We start from the raw sequence: 19616 nt of genomic DNA, 5'->3' as shown, positions 1-19616 counted from the left end.
TAATCTTGTCTCTCTGTATCTTCTCAAAGTACCAAGCTTCTGGTCTTGCATAGAGTAAGTAAACAGTAAATATTTGTTGAATTAAATTGAAAAAGCACAATACGTGTTCTTTAAAATCCAAGGGCAAAGCCACATGGAAGAACACTGCAGTATGCTAATCAGTTGATCCAAAATAATGGTCATTTTAAAATTAAAAACATGCAGAGAATTGTATTAGCCTTGCTTAGAAGGCCATATTATAAAAACATGTTAGTAGGATAGGTGACACGAATTCAAATGTTTCTTACACATCCTACTGGAATTCTACATTCCATCTAAATAAATTATGACTTGTTTGATTAGTTGTACCTGTGCAACCAACTGAAAATCAGATTATTTATGTAAAACCAAGGAATATTAGTTAGAGCTATTGTAAGTGAAATTGAAAACTGTTCCTGTGATTTGAGGTGTATGAGATATTGCCTGCCTGAAATAATTCACCATTTTAGTTCATTTTTCTTCATATGGCTATTGTTTTTATCCAGGTGACAAAGGGGAAAAGGGTTTGCCTGGGATAACCGGAGGAAAGGGCAAAGCAGGTATGACATGCTCGGTTTTCTCTTAAATTTCTAGCATCATTCCAAATGTATTCATCTCAAAAATTTCATCTGTGAAATAAACAAGTTTTTCAACGTGCTTAACCTTGCTACAGATTTTACTCAAGCTACAGGAAAGGGAAGGGAACTTTCCTCTCTATCTGCCAGTGACTTTCCAAGCCCTGGGCTAGGAGATGATGGCACATACCATCCCAGGCATGAATACTGTGAGGAAGCTGACCAGCATATCAGAAAGCAGCCCTCACTCTCCTAGACCCAGAGGAAAATCCACAGTGGCCTCAGCAATAGGACGGCATTAGCATGCCTTACATTCCATCGCATCTCAACCAAATACAGCAAGCAGTTTGTCAGCAGCCAACCGGCCAGGTCTGGAAAGACCCCATGGCTACAGAACATGCCCCCAATGGCCAGGGGGGTCTCCCTGAGTACTGGGGGCTTCCTTCCAGGGCTGTGTGCAGGGAAAGAAAGTAGATGTTCCTGAGGGCTTTGGTTGGTTCTATCCACAGAAAGGTTGTAAGGACTAATTCTAAGAGTTATTTTAATTTCCTTATGTTTAATTATGAATATGGATCAGTAAAGCACAGATTTTTTTTTCTCCTTTGGCTAATAAAATTGTTTTTGCTTTCCAACTCCCAAAGAAAAAGCAAAAGGAAATGATTACAGGAAGCAGCTGTTAAATAGAAAAAGAGAATCATTTGAATTTCACATCATTTTCCTTACAATCCCACCTCTGTCACATATCAGTAGATAGTTGAAAAGGTAAAAGAGAAAGGGGAACGAATGGCGAAATTAAAATAATAGTTAATCCACAAATGGACAACTGGCTCTTGAAATGGTAAGTGGATTCCATTCACAGTATTTAAATTTAGTCCTTGAAACATTCAAGCTATAATCCAAGTGGATAATCAGAATGGACATTTAATTTCATCATGAAAGTTTCTCCTGTCTTGGGAGAGTTGTGTGAGTCAGTCAACAATGAGGTAACAGAAGACAGGACTGGATAAAAATATGTTTTAAGGAAGTTGTAAAGATCTTATTCTGAGATTGGACAGGCATGTTCTGTGTTGCAAAAAAATGCCAAATGGTCCACAATATGTGTGCAGTGGTTTGTCTTATCTACTCATCTTTTAAAAAATCTGGTTTAGAACTGTTTTAACTCACTCAAAACATTTGAAAAAGGTATTTTCAGAATTCCTAAGGCAATATAAATTGGAAACCTTGTTTTAAATAAAAGATGAAAAATAAAGCTATTTGCAGAGAGACAGCCAGATTAGAAAAAGATAGTAAATATTGGGAAGACAGTGATTGCTCTTCAACCAGTCTGCACGTGCTTCAACATGAATTCACGGTTTTTGAAATTTAAAAGGTACTGTATGTGATTGTGGAAGATACCGGAAAGTTGTGGGACAACTGGACATTAGTGTTGCTCGGCTTAAGACATCTATGAAGTTCATCAAGAATGGTACGTATATTCTCTCTAGCTTTGTGCTGCCTCTCAATTTAGTCTCTTACAACACTACAATTCCAATATTCCCAGCAGGAAATATCTTGGGCTGAGCAGGGCCACCAACTTAAAGGTCTTTCAGAATGCCAGTTATCCACTCAGACTCCAGGACACTTTACGTCCACCACACATAGTCATACACGTGGCCATGTCTGTGGAATATTGCTATATTTCTATGGGTAGAAAAGGTACTTTCGGAAGAGAGAGGAATGGAGAAAAGGGCAGATTTTGACAAGTCATACCTTAAGAATAAAAAGGGACAGCAAGAGTTAAACAAAGCTAGCATCTCAAAAAACAGAAGGCATAATAAAAGCAATAGCTGCTTTCTTGAGTATGTGGAATAATAATAATAACTATGATGTAGGTACTAAGATTTAACTGAAGATTTGAGAGATTGCCTTGCCCATAGATAACAGAGCTAATAAACAGTGGATCAGGGATTTAAATACAGGCTTCACTGATTTCTCAACCCTCACTACAAATTAATAGTTAACTTATGGCTTTCTCTAAATTTTGCCGCTTGCCTTATCAGTTATTTTTTGTTATCCCTTGTCCATTTCTCCTTAAACTAGGGCTTATGTGACCTCTTCTGAGACACTATGAATGAGAATCTATTGTAATTACAGTTGCAATTGGCTTCATCTTATTGTCCATTCATTTATTGTAATCCAGCTGTGTTTGTTATACATGGTTGGAAGCATGCATATGCCATCTTGTGTTCATCTTCATCTTGTCATGTCAGAGGCCCTGAAATGCCTGATGTGACCTAGCCACCCTAATTACAGCTCTGGTTATAACCCACACTAAGATGCTACCTCTGACATGCCTTGAACTCTCATGAATAAACCAGACCTCAGAGGTTCAACATTCAGCAGTAGTTCGTAACATTTGAGTGGTGACAGATTTCTGTGTGAATTTTCATTTATGGGCCCTAAAAAAATATGCTATACATAGATAGCGTATTATGGACTCAGGATGGTTCCAAGTCTCCAGCTCTGGCCTCAAGGTTACTCAGTAGCTCAATCTGCTTCATATGTCTGGACTGAACTGTAGATAGTCTTAATCTGTGAACATGTTCAACCCCAGGACCTTAGCCCAGAGTGGCCAAACTTCTGTATTATTTCCATATCTGTTCAATAATCTTTTATTGCACCATTACTGTTGCAGGCAACAGAGTAGCAAAGACACGGCCGTTGTTCTCAAGACATTCCAGTTCAGTACCAGGGACACACAAACAATCAGACTAGAAAATATTGAGTGCTATAAGGGAGGAACTGGAAGCGACAATGGAAACACAGGGAAAGCACACAAGAGTGCCTGTGTCTGCCCAGGGGCACTGGAAAGGCCCTTGTAGGAGAAGAGGCTCCCATTGAGGTGTAGATGATGAGCAGGAGTCTGCCAGCTAAAGCAGAGAGAAAACTTTCCAGGCATAGAAGTGGAAGAGAGAAGGGCATATAGTGGCAAAAGCATCAACTAGTATAGGAAAAGTAGTCTGAGATGAACTGGGTGGCAGCTCACATAACAAGTCTTTGTCAGCATAGCTCTCGGCTTCACAGTTGTGTGGGGAGTTAAGGAGGAAGAGTAGGGAGGACAAATGGTGGGGGGTTGGTCCCCATTTGATACCTGGGAAGGTGGAGAAGATATTAAACCTGCCTCATAAAATAGGGCCTTGAAAAATAACTGTTGAATGTTGAATAAATAAACTTATGTTGACCATAGTATACACTTGCCTTTTCTCTCTTTGAGTTATGTCATCATAGCCCTCTTTTCCTCTCTGCAAAGTCATAGCAGGGATTAGGGAAACTGAAGAGAAATTCTACTACATCGTGCAGGAGGAGAAGAACTACCGGGAATCCCTGACCCACTGCCGGATCCGGGGGGGCATGTTAGCCATGCCGAAGGACGAGGCTGCCAACACCCTCATCGCTGACTACGTGGCCAAGAGCGGCTTCTTCCGGGTGTTCATCGGGTTGAATGATCTGGAGAAGGAGGGGCAGTACGTGTTCACGGACAACACTCCACTGCAGAACTACAGCAACTGGAAGGACGGGGAGCCCAGCGACCCCCTTGGTCACGAGGACTGCGTGGAAATGCTGAGCTCCGGCAGGTGGAATGACACCGAGTGCCATCTTACCATGTACTTTGTCTGTGAGTTTCTCAAGAAGAAAAAGTAACTTCTCTCACGCTACCCATGTGTTGTTTCCCTGTGACTACCGTTGCAGTTATTTTTATCCATCTTTTCTTCCTAATTACACCTCTTACATGCGTTCTAAATCCAGTAGTAAATCTAAACTGAGGTTTGGAATCTCCATCGCCATGGTCTTCTGTGACGATTATGAACATGTCGTACAAGGCGTGTTATTGAACCAATAGCTCCCCAGGGTCCCAAAAAGAGAGTTTGAATTGCTTATGGTGCAGGAGGTGGTTGTCTGTGGCTCAAATGGAATGCTCGCTTGGCATTTGCTCTGCCACCTCTCCTTCAAGCCCTAAAACTCTCCTTTAAGCTTCTTAAGCTCATGGATAATCGGACAGTTGGTTGGTGATTAGGCTAACCTGCTAAGCTGCCATTGTTCAAAGCCAGACATACAGGAAGGCTGCTGTCAGGAATGCCAAGATATTACCTGTCTTTGAGCCCAAGATCCCCTTTCCTTTGACCAGCATCCATCATGACCATAGCCACACTCACAAGGTCCTCCTGTTTGCACAGACACAGAAATACTTCAACCCCAAGCCTCCATAGGAGGAACTTCTAGCCCAGGGACCTGTTCAGACCATATGGAATCATACAGACAGCTTTTGTGCTTCTGATAGACAGCCTTTACTAAGGTACACCAAGCAGCTGCCTTGGCCCCCTTTGTGTAGGCCCACAACTTAATCACAGGTCCCCAGATAGTAACTTTCTGATATGAGGAAAAGAGAACTTAAGAACTTGAAATTTTTAAAAATGAAAGGGTTTGTTCCCAAACAATATTATTTATAATCCTACTGCTAAATGTCCCCTGCTATTAATATGGCCCCATTTTCTCTAGTCTCATGTTTATCCATATGAACTTTCCTCCCCTTAGGTATGGGGAATGAAGGAAAGGGTTTGTGAAGTCTTCAGAAAACGCCCGAAGCTTCAAGGTGCTAGCAATGTAAAGTCTCTAAGTCCCCTCCTCCTTGCATCTAATAAATCACTCATGGTGACATTTTGTGGAAGGCCCTTTACTCTCCATAAATGTATATTGTAAGAGATGCTCTGTCCAGTACTCTGACATCACAGGAATATGTCAGGCATGGAGTTTGGAACATACCTAGGACTCACATATACTAAGCTGGTAAAATTCCACTTTGAACTGCAGATCAAAACTCAAAGCAGCTTTCATTTGAAATTTTAAAACAAGTAGTTCAACAGAACTCAAGATTATCCCCCCCCTTCTAAACTGCTGCTCCAGTTATAGTTTGTGACATATGATTAGACTGCTTAAAATGCTGGCAAAATGGTTAATGAAATAAGAGAAACAGATCAACAACATATGTTCTCCTTAAACCATCTGTCCATGATTTCACTCATGACTAACTGGTTATGAGAGAGGATTAAATTAGGCTGTTTCTGTGGGTTTATCAAGGGTCACAAACTCAGATCCAACAGAGGCCATGCAGATGACATAAATAATTGAACAGGTGGGGAGCCTAGGACTGAACACAGCTTGCCCTTCTAAAGGAACCAACCACCTGCTCCTCAGGCATTGCTATTTTTGCAATGGAAGACCCAGTGTTACTCCATGTTCTGCTATTTCAAGAGAAGTCAGAAAACCAGAAGTTTATAATATAGCTTCATCTCTTGCAATGTCAGCAGTAGTCAATTTCTAATTCGAATTTTAAGTCATACAAAACAGTCCACTAGCCAAATTCATGACCTTTGCACTTCTCACACCTGGGGGAAGCTCTGAAGGTTCTCGCCATGTTGAATGTCCAAAATCAAGGTCTCCCATTAATACGTTAATCAGTTCAGCTCAATCACAGGAGTTTATTCAATGTTTGCCATTCATCAGGTTAATAAACTAGTTACTTATTCAAAATTTTGAGAATGTGCATAATATGATATTTTGAAGGCAGGGCAATTTAATAAAAATTACAAAGCAGGACACCGTATTAAAGCCAGTATCCTTTGGTAGGATGCCAGCCAAGATCCTATGAGGAATATGAACCTAAAAAGATTTGGAGGATAAGAAAGGGATCAGAAGTGAAGAGAAAGGTAATAGGCAGCAACATTGCCTAGGGGCAGCTCAAATGGGGAATCTATATTCTGATTTGTTCTAAGCGCCCAAAGTATGAATATTTATTGTGTGTGCTGTAAGTGCTATTATTATTTCTATTATGATCATTATAATAATAACATTTCTCTCATTGACTCATCTTTGCTGCCAATGCTTCCAAGAGAGACAGTTTTAAAGAATAGGATTCATCCTGCAACCTTACCAGGAAGAGATTTCAAAGGCACCACACACTGAGATTTACTATGAAAAAACTTAAATTTTGTGAAGCACTTGGTGCTTTACAAAATAAAAGTCTCCACATGTCATTTTTCATTTGATTCTGATAAACTCTGTGAAGTAGGAAAAGCAGACATTTTTACTGCCATTTTCCCAATGAGATTACTGAAACCCAAGTGTGGGTAAAATTTGAATATTTCCAGAACAACTCACCTGGCTTTAGTACATCTCCATATCAAAAGGTGTTTCCAAGAGGTGGAGAGAAGTAGGCCATCTCCATATCAGTAGGTAATTAAATGGTTGAGTGGGGCATATCTAGACAGAGAGGTTAGGTGGGGCCCCTTCTGCAGCCTGTTCACAAGAGACATGGGAGAGCAGAAGTGGGCGACTGCTTGTAAGAAATAAACGGGTTTCTCCCCACCCGTTTATTTCAACCTTTGACTGATTTTGGTTTCAAAGGTAATTTGCCCCAGGATTTTCCCCCCGGAGTTACACTCCTCCTCACAGAGTGGCCGGACAGATAAAGAAGGTAATGAATAATGAGGTAAGCATCAGGGTGTCAGCCAGACCACGTTATATGGGTACGATAAAACTTAGCCATTACTACCAGGCACATGTTGAAAAGAAACAAACCGTATCTGAAGATACAGGCTTCCCCCACTATCTGAAAATAAAGTGTTCCTATGAAACCTTTTGCAAGCTGAAATCAAGTAAAGAGAAGAAGTAGTTGCCATTAAGGTATATGCAAACGTTTTTGAGTGTTCTCAAATCCAAAAAAAACCTGTCTTAGACTTTTCTGATACCTTAAGACACATCTTGCTGACCGATGCATAAAATAAATCACACAAAGCACAGATGCTCACAGACACAGTTCAAACCTATGGTGGCTTGACTCTGAGATGCTGAGTGTAGGTCCAGGGATAGAGCTTGGGGGCTGCTCCTGCAGCTCAGGGTGTGCACTGCCGCTATAGCAGCTTGCTGCAAAACAAATGCTGAACACTATTTTCCATTTTCAGAAAAGTGGAAATCCTATTAAATATTTTTGGATTAGCAAAACCAGGTATTAATGTAGGTCTTTTGTAAAAGTGAAGTGGCATAATGCAAACTTTTGAAAAGTGAGGGATACCTGTATATAAAAAATTACTTAAGTAACAAAATAAATGTATACAGCATATACACTATATATGTCTATACATGTATATATACACACATACGTATAAATATATATGCTCTACATTTGTATTTGTGTCTGTGTGTGTGTATACACAGAAAGGTAACTTTTTTATCCTCATTTCCAGATAAAATTTTCATCTTCAAGACAATGGCTATTCATGCCTGTCAAAAGATGCAATGCTGATGAGAAATAGAGCTGAGAGTCGTAATTGGATGTAATTGATTCTTAAACGGTCTATACTTTTTCTAAGATGCAGTTCATCTAAACCTATGTTAATCAAATAAAAAATAAATGTTTTTTTTTAACTTAAAAATGAACTCACTGACTTGTATTTCCTGGAGATTGTAAGGCCTTCATTATCTAGCAAAGTCCCTTAAAATTTGAGGGGACAAAGGTCATGTCCTTTCGAATGGAGATTACAAGGAAAAAAAACTATTTGCTTATAAATATCTTCAGGAATACAGGACTTCCTTTTACTCTACCCTGATGGTCACACAGTCCATATTTGAAAGTTTTAGTAATTTGCTAACCCCATTAGAAAGTTTTTCCTTATAGTAAACTAAAATACACTTCTCTCTAATTTGCACCCATTGTCCTTGTTCTGTCTTGTGCTGCTTATAACACTGAGGGGCCTGGTCCTCACACAAGCTGGGAAAGGCTCTGAATGAAATTACAGATGGGGCAGAGAGAACTGTCCTCACCATGGTAATAATCATGAAGGTTGTTTTCCAGTTTTACAGATTTCTCTAAAGCTAGATGGCATGCAGCACTTCCAGTGAATTCAGATTGTGTTTGGTGAGGCATGGGTGGGAGGGATGTGGGGTGGGAATGGTATTCAAAGTCATGTGGGGCATCTCAATCACAAATAACCTATTTATTAGGAGGGAGTACATGGCAGACAGGGTCAACCCACCAGGTAGGAGGCTGTTAAGTGGTGGATGATTTTGTAAGGCCCCAGGGAGAGGGTTCAGAGCAGGTGACCAGTGCCAGTGGGGGAAGGAAGTCAAAGCTGAGTCCAGGCACAGGAAGCCTCTGGGATGAACAATGGCTTAGGTGGATGCTGGAGTTCATCAGCTCATTAGTTCATCAAATGTATTTTACAGAGCATTTAACATGTGTTAAGTGGCACCATAATAAGGGCTGGAGACCCAGTGGAAAAGAAGACAGATCAGGTTTCTAGCCTCAAGGGCAGAACTGCCTCCCCTTGGGCCCATTGAACACCAGCCCTAAACACTGAGGCCCAAATTTATTCCATTGTCAGGGATGGAATATATAAATATATCCTATTTTTATTCCAGCTTCCTCTTCAACATAACATCTCTTCAAAGATATACTAAAATAAATTGGACAAGGGGATTTTTTTGTAAAAGTACCACATCACCCTTTCTTGAAGATCAATACTGACAATATCTTTACAAATACATTTACACATCCGTTTTGGCTGACTCACTTTGATGTGAGTCAAAAACAAAAAGTTCTCATATGAATATGCATACGCACCCACACCATTTCCTCCCAAGATAGAATGTATCCTTGTGGTTGTGCATAAGTGAACATTGACACCTGGTCAATGTTCCTTGTCTTATTTTTTCCTGGTGACCTACACCTGACATTCAGTGAAACCCGGATTTGCCGTGCATCATCAGTTTCATAATAAAATAGGGACAGACAGGGAGAAGGGAGGAGAACTGAGGCAGACATTTCACAATTTATTAAAATGCAAGTACAGAAACCCAAAAATTAACCACCATGTTGGTGTCTGCAGTTGGGAGATAATGCAGATTAATGTGCATCCACACAATTTTAAAGCTGTATAACCCTTTGGCATATGTGTTTTTCACTTTAGAACCCTTAAATGAATTTATCAATAGGTACCAGAGTCCAGCTCCAGCAGCAGGGGGTGAGGGGGGGGGACGGTGAAGCCCAAAAAGATGAGACGGAGTTGGTGCACAGAGAGACAGGACACAGAGTCAGATGGAGGTGGTCTCTCGACAAAGTGCCGATGACAGCTTTATTTATATCATTTTACACAAGGATGTGATTATTTTTTATTGTTCTGTTAATTAACTGGTAATAGGTAGTTGATTAATAGGTATAGGCAAGGTTTTTTCTTTCTTCTTTCTAATCCATTCATGGTTGGTCAAGTGTTAGACAGGTGATCGTTTTCTGTTCCTTCACCAAAACTTTTCCTAGCAACATGTACTCTATCATGTTTTATGTTTCTATGCAACGCAGTTTCTAAGTAGTGTATGTGACCGCAGGAGCGTGCAGTATGTAGCAGTGACTATGGAGTCTGTCAGCGCAGGGTGAAATACAGGTCACCTACTACCATAGTTAGCTAGGCAGGTATGATCATCTATATTTCTAATGCAATGGGTACATTTTATCCCCTCATAGTATTTATTCTATTGTAGGTAGATGCAAGATAAAGATAGAAAGCATGATTTAGTGCTGTTAGAAGGCAAGTATAGATGATCAGGTCTGTGCCTATAGACCAGGTATTAATCCAAGCCAGACAAGGGCAACAAAACATCCATGGGTGTAGACAATTTCTCTCAAGACTAGGGGGGTGAGGTTCTAAGCCTCACCTGTGTTGGCCCCCATTTTCTCACCTGATGGCCCCCCTGCGACTGTGCCTGTCTTAGGTTGTTCCTCCCTTGAGGAATCTTACCCGTCTCTGGCTAACCAGTCATCTTCCGGGGCCATACAGGGAGATGTAAAGCTGGTAAGTGAGAGAGAAGTAATGTTTTTTGAAAAGGTTAGTTTTTCACTTCTTTGCAGATTTATGTTCCATGGCTTCTATGCCCAGCACTTGTCTTGAGGTATCTTTACCACTTGGAAGAATTATGGTACTTGGTAATTTCACATATGAGGCACAAATTCTAGTAAAGGGCTGTAATTAGGAAGGAAGAAGAAAAACTATAGAAGTAGCAGACGGAAGAAAACATGAGAAGATTGATTAAGTGTCATACAGGGTTATTTCATTCAGTATTCCCCTATAACTCTATTTCTCTAATTTTCCTATAAAACTCTCCATCACTAATTTCACTAGCATTGCAAACAAGGGGGGCATTCCCACTTAAGTGGAGATGGGGTGGTCAATGTTTGACTAACTGCAGGTTTTGGTATTCTATGCCAAGATCGCCATCTGGCCCCTGTGTGTTCCATTCTTCAGGAGCACTGTCCTGAAAAGCTTCTGGGAAGTTTATGTTCTCCTCCTTTCCGTGCTGCTTATCAAAGTTTAGCTTAGTCTTTGGCAAAAATGCAAGCAAAAGCAAAGCCAATAGTATAATGGAGAAAAACAAAATCCAGGTGGGTAATAGGGGGAGCCAGCTGCGAAGGCCCCTGCTTTGTGGGGGGTCTTCCTCCAGCCTGAGCTTTGCTACACAGATTGAGTTGCATGGCTCCCGGCAAATAGGTAAGCCTTATTCTTTGTATGAACCTGGTTGGTGGGCCTTTGAGAGAGGGCATGGAGGTGAGACCTGTCTACAGTCCACCCTTCAATATACTGATAGAATATCAGTCCCAGGGAAGAAAGAGGTCTCATAATCTCTGTAAAGATGTTGAAAAGCTCAGAAAGGCAGAGAAACATTTTCGAAGCCTTGGAATGTCCCGTCCAGCGGGACCTAGTTATTTGTGGGGACGAGGGGGATCCGACCTGAAAGAAAATGGGGGCGAGAGAAGAGCGAAGGCAAGACAGTATTCTGATCAAGCCCTCAAATTTTATTGTAAGACGGGGGTAGATATACACCAGTGTTCAGGGGCAGAGTGGGCCATAGGATACTTGTAAGCAGGGGATTGGCTGCATAGCAGGGATGGCGCAGCGAGTTACATTCTGATTGGTATATGATAATGGGGAAGGAGGGGGAGAAGAGTATCTCTTGGCGCGCGCGGGCTCGCAGCTAATCTCCAGGAAGTGAAGCAGGAACCTCATGAACTGTGGCCATCTTGTTGTCTTTGTGTGGCTCCCAACATCTCCTCCCTTTCTATTTATTTCAGAAAGGTGGGCCTTAATCGAGTGAGGGAATAGAGGCCTGGCTCCTCCAGCAGGGTAACATTTCGCAAATGCTCTCGGTATCTTTTAGGGAGGAGAGGCAGAGCTGAAAGCCAAATTGATCTTAATATATCAAGGCTTTATGTACATATGGATACCAACCTCTATGCAAGCCAGGCGTATTCTCAGGGAGGACCAGAGAGGTTCTAGGAAGAACCCTCCCTTGCGGTACTTTGTCTCGCACTCATCTCGATGCCCATACCCTCATAGTTAGGGGTATGTCTGGTTCTGGCTGACCAGCATATGGGCCACATTAAGTACGGTGCCAGAATCGATGGTACCATGGTTGAGGCGCCTGTAAAGTTGAGAACCGGAGACCGGGAGCATTGGTTGGTTCGGTGTAAGACTCTTCATCACAGGCTGTAAGTCTGTGATAATGAACAGCAACCGCTGGCTTGACGAGCTGGTCAACCTGCTCTCGAATAAAAACTGTCAGTTTTCTTAAGGCCCAAGGGCCAAGAGACACTAAAAGGAAGAATCCTGCCAAGGGTCCAAGGATGGTGGGGATCAGAGTAGTTAACCAAGGGGTGGCAGAGGTCCAGTTTTTATACCAGGCCTCATCCTTTTCTCTTTGTTTTTGCCTGGCTTCTAGGTTTTTCTTAACTTTATCAATGCTATCTTGCACTAACCCTGTTTTGTCTTTATAGAAGCAACATTCTTCTTTAAGAGCAACGCAGAGGCCTCCTTCTTTCAGGAAAAGGAGGTCTAACCCTCGGCGATTTTGGAGCACTACCTCAGAGAGAGAGACAACAGATTCTTTCAGGCTGTCTAAACCTTCTTGCAGATTTTGTATGTCTTTATCAATAGCCTGACTAAGAGCATAATATTGTTGTTTAGAAGTAATTATGGAGGCAATGCCTGTTCCAGCCCCAGCTGCTCCTAATCCTAATATTACAGATAAGGTAATGGCGGTTACTGGCTCACGCTTAGTGCGAGTAGAGCCCGAGTAATATGGAAGGAGGTCTTCGGTGGGATGTATGGAAATCTTGGGCATGAGCATGACTAAAACACAATATTCATTGTTAGATATTAGCAAGCGCGGGTTAACAGAGGGCGTTATGCCAAAGGAGCAAGCAAAATAAGTACCGTTGGGCGCGACAAGGAATTCATAGGACAGCGGGGGTGAGAAGGAGCTGTTACAAATGGGTATTAGCTGAGGGGGTAGACGCAAGATGGGGCTATGTATACAGAGGCCTATTCCCGAAAGCTGCGTCAATGTGAGACCCGGAGAGGTCTCTGAAAAACGGGAGGGGTCTGACCAGCGAGTCTTGCTGGAGTCATTGGTAAGTATGAGGTCTGCTGAGGTGTTTACTAAAACTGCTATCCCTTCGTAAAACGGGGGAACGGGGGAGAAACATAACCAGCACTCGCTATATCCAGTGGAGTTAAGGGATTCTGCAGTCACATTAGCCAGGCCTTTAAGGATTTCGCCTGTAGAGGGTAAAACTGGGGGGAGCAAGGCCTGGAAAACAGTACTAGTAGACAGGGGAGAAGGGTTAGAAGGTCTTGGGTCTCTTGCCTTAGGGGCAATAGGGCCAAGGACAACGTGCTTGTTGGCGTTTGGAATGGATCGAATTAATTTGATTTTAAAAGTGAGCCCAGGGTCCTTTCCTGAAACATAAAGCCTTAGCCCCCATTCATGTCCCCTGAGCCATCCATCAATAGGGGCCCTTTTTCCCTTGTCAGTAAAGGCAATGGAGAGCGGTGTACATCGCCCCCTTGTGGATTGGGTGCTTTGACATTCTGGGGTAACAGTTGAGTTAGGCTTGGGATTCCAAGCCCTACTTACAGTTATATAATCCCAGGTGGAGCTAGGCTTCCAACTAGCATCTCCTGTAGTCTCACACCCCCAGGAGTCACAGAAATAGGAGTCTCTATATCCACATTTATAGTTAAGGGCTCGATCTCTATGAGCTCCCGGGCAAACATAAAATTCTGTTTCTCTGAGGTAGGTTCTCCTAGGGGTGTTGTTACACCCAGGAGAGGTGGTAGATTGTCCCTCAGGGTAGGTCTCAGGGGAGGTGGAAAAAGGAAAGTAAATGTCTGGGGTCCCCCAGGCTGCAGAAGCTCCAGCGGCCAAGTCACAGAGGTCAGGGGCAAGAACAGGCCATGGGGGGGAACTTGCTAAGGTAGAAGAACTGAAAACGACGTCTCCTGCTTCACTGGTGACTGTCCAGGTGAAATTGAAAATCTGATGGGTCCAAACGGGGCGAAAGGTCATGACGAGGGTCAATAGTGTACAAATCTTCATTTTTGCCTCCTGAAAATAAACAGAAAGGGAAGGCTTCTCAGGGGTTAATATGCCCTGGACTGGAATTATTATTGTTTTTGCCTCTATTTGTGTCTAGGAGTTTAATGAGCCTATCTGGGAGCCATCGGGCATTTTGTGCCTTAGCATCATATATACAAGCATGTCCTTTCCCCCATATGAGCACAGGGTCAGGCCCGTGCCATGTGTTGGTCATCGGATCTCTCCACATAGCCTGTGCATAATTATCTGCCGTGGAGGGATGCCAAAGGCGATCAGCAGCGGTTTTACCCGCGGAGTCATAAGTAAGGAAATTAAGAACAAACAGTGCATGATTTAGGAGTGTCTTTGCATTACCTGTTTTCGGATAGAGTACTTCTCCCCCCGACTGAAGTTTGAATAACATGTTTTTAAGGGTTAAGTGGGCTCTTTCAACAATGCCTTGGCCTTGGGGATTATAGGGAATTCCTGTTATGTGCTTAATACCTAACTGCGCACAGAACTGTTTAAAGCTAGAGCTGGCGTATCCAGGCCCATTGTCAGTTTTTAAGATTTTAGGTGGTGGTAGATATGCCAGGCATGAGAGAACATGGGTAATAACATTTTTAGTTGCCTCTCCCGTTTGCAAGGATGCACATAGGAAACCACTACATGTGTCAATAGACACATGGATATATTTTAATTTACCAAAGGGAGGGTAATGAGTGACATCCATTTGCCATATCTCTCCTGGAACCAACCCCCGGGGGTTGATTCCGTTATGAGGCTCTGGGAGGAGAGTTAGACATCCTTGACATTGCCGAACTATTTGGCGGGCCTGTTCTCGGGTGATTGAAAATTTGAGTCTAAGAGTATGAGCATTGAGATGATGTAGTTCATGAGCCCGTTGGGCTGCAGCCAAGGGTGAGTCTGACGTGACAGAGGCTACTAATTGAGTCGCCAGATCAACTCTGTCATTGCCTTTGGCAAGCGGCCCTGGAAGGCCAGTGTGAGCGCGTATGTGCCCGATGAAAAAAGGGGCATCGCGGTTTAGAATTAATTTTTGCAATTTTGCGAATAGGGGGGAAGCATTTGTAGAGGGACGTATGTAAGGCACTGTCTCTAATAGGGGAACAGAGGTTGCTACATAGGCACTGTCAGTGTAAAGGTTAAAGGGGGCATCTATTAAAAGCTCAAAAACTTTGATTATTGCAGTTAGTTCAACAAGTTGTGCAGAAGAGAGGTCTGTCTGTATTCGAGTAACTTGCCCATTAATACTGAAAGCGGCTATACCGGAGGAGGACCCATCAGAGAACACCATTACGGCCCCAGCAATTGGCGTGGTTTTAGTCCTCTTGGGAAAGACAACCGGGGTCTTTTGAAGGAACTGGACTAATCTGTCTGCAGGGTAATGATTGTCTATTGTCCCCTGGAAGGAGGTGCAGCTAATTGCCCAATCATCATCATGTTGAATAAGCCATTGTAATTGAGATGTATTGTATGGGAGGGTTATAACTTCAGGGTCTCTCCCAAACAACTTGAGAGCTGCCTCTCGGCCTAAACGTAAGAGGGCAGCAACTAATTGAGGATAGGTAGCTAAGACTCTAGGGGGGGAGGCTGGCAAATGAACCCAAAATAGTGGATGGTTTTGCCAAAGGACTCCTGTAGGGGAGAAGGGGGTAGGGAAAATGAGCAGCCACAAACTTAGATGTGGAGAGAAGTAGCTAATGGTCTGTTCAGAAATAGCCTGCTCTACAATGGTTAAAGCCCTTTGTGCTTCTGATGAAAGCGAGCGGGGGGAGGAAGGATCAGGGTCTCCACGTAGGACATCAAACAAGGGCTTTAACTCTCCGGTGGTCAGCTTTAAATAAGGCCTGAGCCAGTTGATGTCTCCTAGCAGACGCTGAAAATCATTAAGAGTGTTTAAGGAGCTTCTCTTTAACTGAATTTTTTGAGTGAGGATTTTATTAGAAAATAACTCAAAACCTAAAAAAAGTTGGGGGGGGTGGACCTGGACTTTTTCTGGGGAAATTTGTAGTCCTCGATCTCGGAGGGCAGTGACTAGCTGTTGACTGGCCGCATAGAGCTGTTGCTGGTCAGGACCGGCAAGAAGAATATCATCCATATAATGGATAATATACAAAGTGGGGAAGAGCAACCTAAAGGGGTCTATAGTCTGGGCTACAAACTTTTGGCAAAGAGTGGGGCTGTTGGCCATTCCTTGTGGGAGAACTCTCCACTGAAACCGGGGAGAAGGCCCTACACAATTGGTAATGGGTATACTAAAGGCAAAACGTTTGCAATCATCAGGATGCAAAGGTATGGAGAAAAAGCAATCTTTTAGATCAATTACTAATTTGACATACCCTTTAGGGATGGCTATTGGAGAGGGAATTCCCGGTTGTAATGCGCCCATAGAGACCATAGTCTTATTAACCGCCCTGAGGTCTTGTAGGAGCCTCCACTTGCCTGATTTCTTTTGGATTACAAAGATTGGGGTGTTCCAAGGGGATGTAGAAGGTTCAATATGTCCAGCAGCCAGCTGTTCCTGCACTAACTCTATGGCTGCATTTAATTTTGTAGTGGTAAGGGGCCATTGATCGATCCAGACAGGAACATCACTTTTCCAAGTAATCTTGTCTGCCTGGAGTGCAGGAGGAGCAACGGCCCTTACGAAAAATGTTTTTCAAACCCTAAACCTGAGCGGTCTATCTTAGGCGTGGCCAGTATCGGGTTGGGATCTCCCTGTTTTAGTTTGCCCAACCCCTGACCAGGGAGGTAACCCTGTGAAAGCATCTGCTGTGTTACAACTTCATTAGGGCTACACATGATGACCTTCATTTGAGAAAGGATATCTCTTCCCCAAAGATTTACCGGCAACCCAGGAACTACGAAGGGTTGAATGAATCCGGTATTTCCTTCTTCATCTTCCCAGTTTAATAACTGTGAGCTCTGTAAGGTGTTTCTTGACTGCCCAATTCCTTGTAGATGGGTCAAGGAAGCGTGTAAGGGCCAGCTGGAGGGCCATGAAGCCTGAGATATGACCGTAGAGTCGGCCCCCGAATCTAAAATTCCTTCAAATACTTTTCCTTGGATCTTAAGTTTAAGAGTGGGGCGTTCTTTAGTAATAGCTTGGATCCAATATAAGTCTGAAGAACCTGGGGTAGAGGAGCCTCGCTGCTTATGAATAGCAGGGTGAGATGTACTTAAAGGGAGGGGGAGCGCCTGCGCAAGGCGCTGACCTTTCATAATGCTGACAGGGCACTGGGGGGCACTAGCAAGAATTTTTATTTCTCCAGTATAGTCATTGTCAACTAAGGAAGGGTGGACAATAAGGCCGTTTATTGTGGTGGAAGCTCGCCCTAAAATTAGAAAATAAGTATCTTTGGGAGGTGGGCCATAAATTCCTGTGGAAATAATTGTAATTCCCTCTTCAGGCGTTAATATTGTTGAGGAGGAGGCACAGAGGTCAAGTCCTGCACTCCCGGGTGTGGCCCGATAGAGGGCGGGAGTGCTACAGCTAGGCTGTTCCCCGAGGCCGGCTGAAATGGAATTGGCTGGGGGGCCCGGGGCTGGCCCCTCAGCCCGTTTCCCTGAAAAGGGGGGGTGAAAGGATTTGTGGTACTGTAAAAAGGATTTGTTGGATTGTTACGGCACTCTTTGGCCCAGTGCCGCCCCTTATGGCAGCGAGGGCAAATACCGGGGACTGACCCAACTCTAGGAGGAGGAGCTGTGGTAGGGCATTGGCGAGCGAAATGGCCTGGCTGTCCACATTTAAAGCAGTTACGCATAGGCGGTGCGCCCCTGGGGAAGGAAGGAGGATAAGAAGCCGGGGGAGTTTGAACAGCGGCACCTACAGCTAAAAGGGCTTGGACTTTGGATGTAAAAGGATCGACATCTCTACACATTCTCAGCATTTCATCAAGAGTTTTGTCTCGAGTCTTACCGCGGAGGACGGCTCGACATGCCGAATTGGCGTTTTCATAGGCTAGCTGTTTTACAATCTTATCATTGGCAGCCGCGGAACCAAGGGTCCTTTCGGCGGCCTCTAACAGTCTGCTAACAAATTCGCTATAGTCTTCTTGCGAGCTTTGAGTGATCTTAGTTAGAGGAGTGTTAGCAGTCCCGGAAGCAGGGAGTGATATCCAAGCGCCCAAGGCGGCATCTTTCACTTGAGATAAAAGACCAAGGGGAAGGCGCTGCTGCCTGGTTTCAGAGATATATCTGCCCTGTCCCGTAAGCTTATCAAAAGTCCAGGACGCTGTTGGGGAATGAGGGTCTTTTACATTGGCAGCAGCGATGGTCTGACAGCGGTCAGCAAAATCTGCCTTCCAAGTTAAAAACTGACCACGGGTAAGCACAGCCTGGACTATACGCAGCCATTCACCTGGGAGTAAATGTCCTCCTTGAGACAGCGAATCAAGAACAGAAAGGGTAAAAGGGGCATTGGGGCCATAAGCTTTAACGGCCGCGTTCAGCTCTTTTAAGCTTTTGAAATGGATTTTGTGAAATTCTCTAGGGCCATCAGCAGGCTCGGCCGGCTCTGGCTCAGCCTGCTCCTCTCCCTCACTTTCTATTTCCTGAGCAGCAGGGGCGTCTTCGCCGTCGCTTTCAAGATCGCCCTCTTCCGGACTATGTGTTGTGGAGGTGGGGCCAGAGCGGGCGGAGGCCCGGGTAAGAACAGGAAAGAGCAGTTTTTTAGGTTGTTTTTTAGGTTTTGTGGCTGTAAGCGGTTTCTTAGAGAGGCCCCTTTGCGAATATAATGCGGGACGAACTGGTTGGGAGACAACTAATTTTTGGAGATGGCAAGTTATTCTTTGTTCTACTATCTGTGCTATTAGGTCTTCAGTGCTGGTAGGGGGGCTAACAGGACCGGGAGCCGGAGGGGGTAGCGGAGGGGCCGACGGGGGCAAAAAGGCCGGGGCGCAAACATTGGGAGGCTGAATAGAGGGAGTGTAAGAGGCTCTTTTCAAAACTGGGGGTGTGTAAGAAGGGGGGTTAAGCGACGGGGCGGCAAGAGGCCAATCTGGGTTGTGATACTTGGCCGCTTCGTCTTCTAGTTCAGCCGCGTCTCTCGGATCTAAAGGCTCGCCATTTTGGCTCTTAGTCACGACTGGAAAAACCTTTTGTGTATCGACAAAGTCCGAATCTCGAGGGAGAGGCGGATAAATGCAACATTTGGGAGGGGTATCATGGAGGGCACCGAGCAAAGATGGTGTCGGACTAGGGGAGGGGGATTTAGCTGATTTTGGGGCAGGGGGATCACTCGAAAGAGACGATTTTGAGGCCGCCCGAGATAGGGGGCGGAGGCAATATTCTGCCACTGACAAGAGTTGACGTTTATCAGGGTCAGTATTTTCAACAATATCTCTGATAAGACCCCAATAGGAAAATACTGAAACAGGAACAGAGTCAGGGCCGTTTTTGATAAGATAATCATTTAAATCTCTACCTACTTTCTGCCATTTTTTAGGATGAATTTCGGGGCCATTAATGATAAACCACGGACAGACTTCATCAACAAAAATAAAAAACTTTACCAAGTCTTTCTTTTTAACTCGAACTCCTCTCTCCCTAAGTGAACTT

At 43.8% G+C, this 19616-nt stretch overlaps 1 protein-coding gene across 1 annotated transcript in view; it reads left to right on the top strand.

Annotated features, from left to right (window-relative positions):
- The window catches only part of COLEC10 (collectin subfamily member 10), a 47502-nt gene extending 40520 nt beyond the window's left edge, over positions 1-6982 (top strand). Inside the window, exons 5-7 of the mRNA XM_036876450.2 lie at positions 525-578; positions 1963-2058; positions 3883-6982. Of these exons, the coding sequence (XP_036732345.2) occupies positions 525-578; positions 1963-2058; positions 3883-4274 (542 nt within the window). The 3' untranslated portion in view covers positions 4275-6982. The remainder of the gene's footprint in view (positions 1-524; positions 579-1962; positions 2059-3882) is intronic.
- The last annotated feature ends 12634 nt before the right edge of the window (positions 6983-19616 follow it).

The sequence above is a fragment of the Manis pentadactyla genome, chromosome 3 (genome assembly GCF_030020395.1).
Source record: "Manis pentadactyla isolate mManPen7 chromosome 3, mManPen7.hap1, whole genome shotgun sequence".
NCBI lineage: Eukaryota > Metazoa > Chordata > Mammalia > Pholidota > Manidae > Manis > Manis pentadactyla.
The sequence above is the reverse complement of the archived record's forward strand: the minus strand, read 5'-3'. Positions and strand labels throughout refer to the sequence as shown.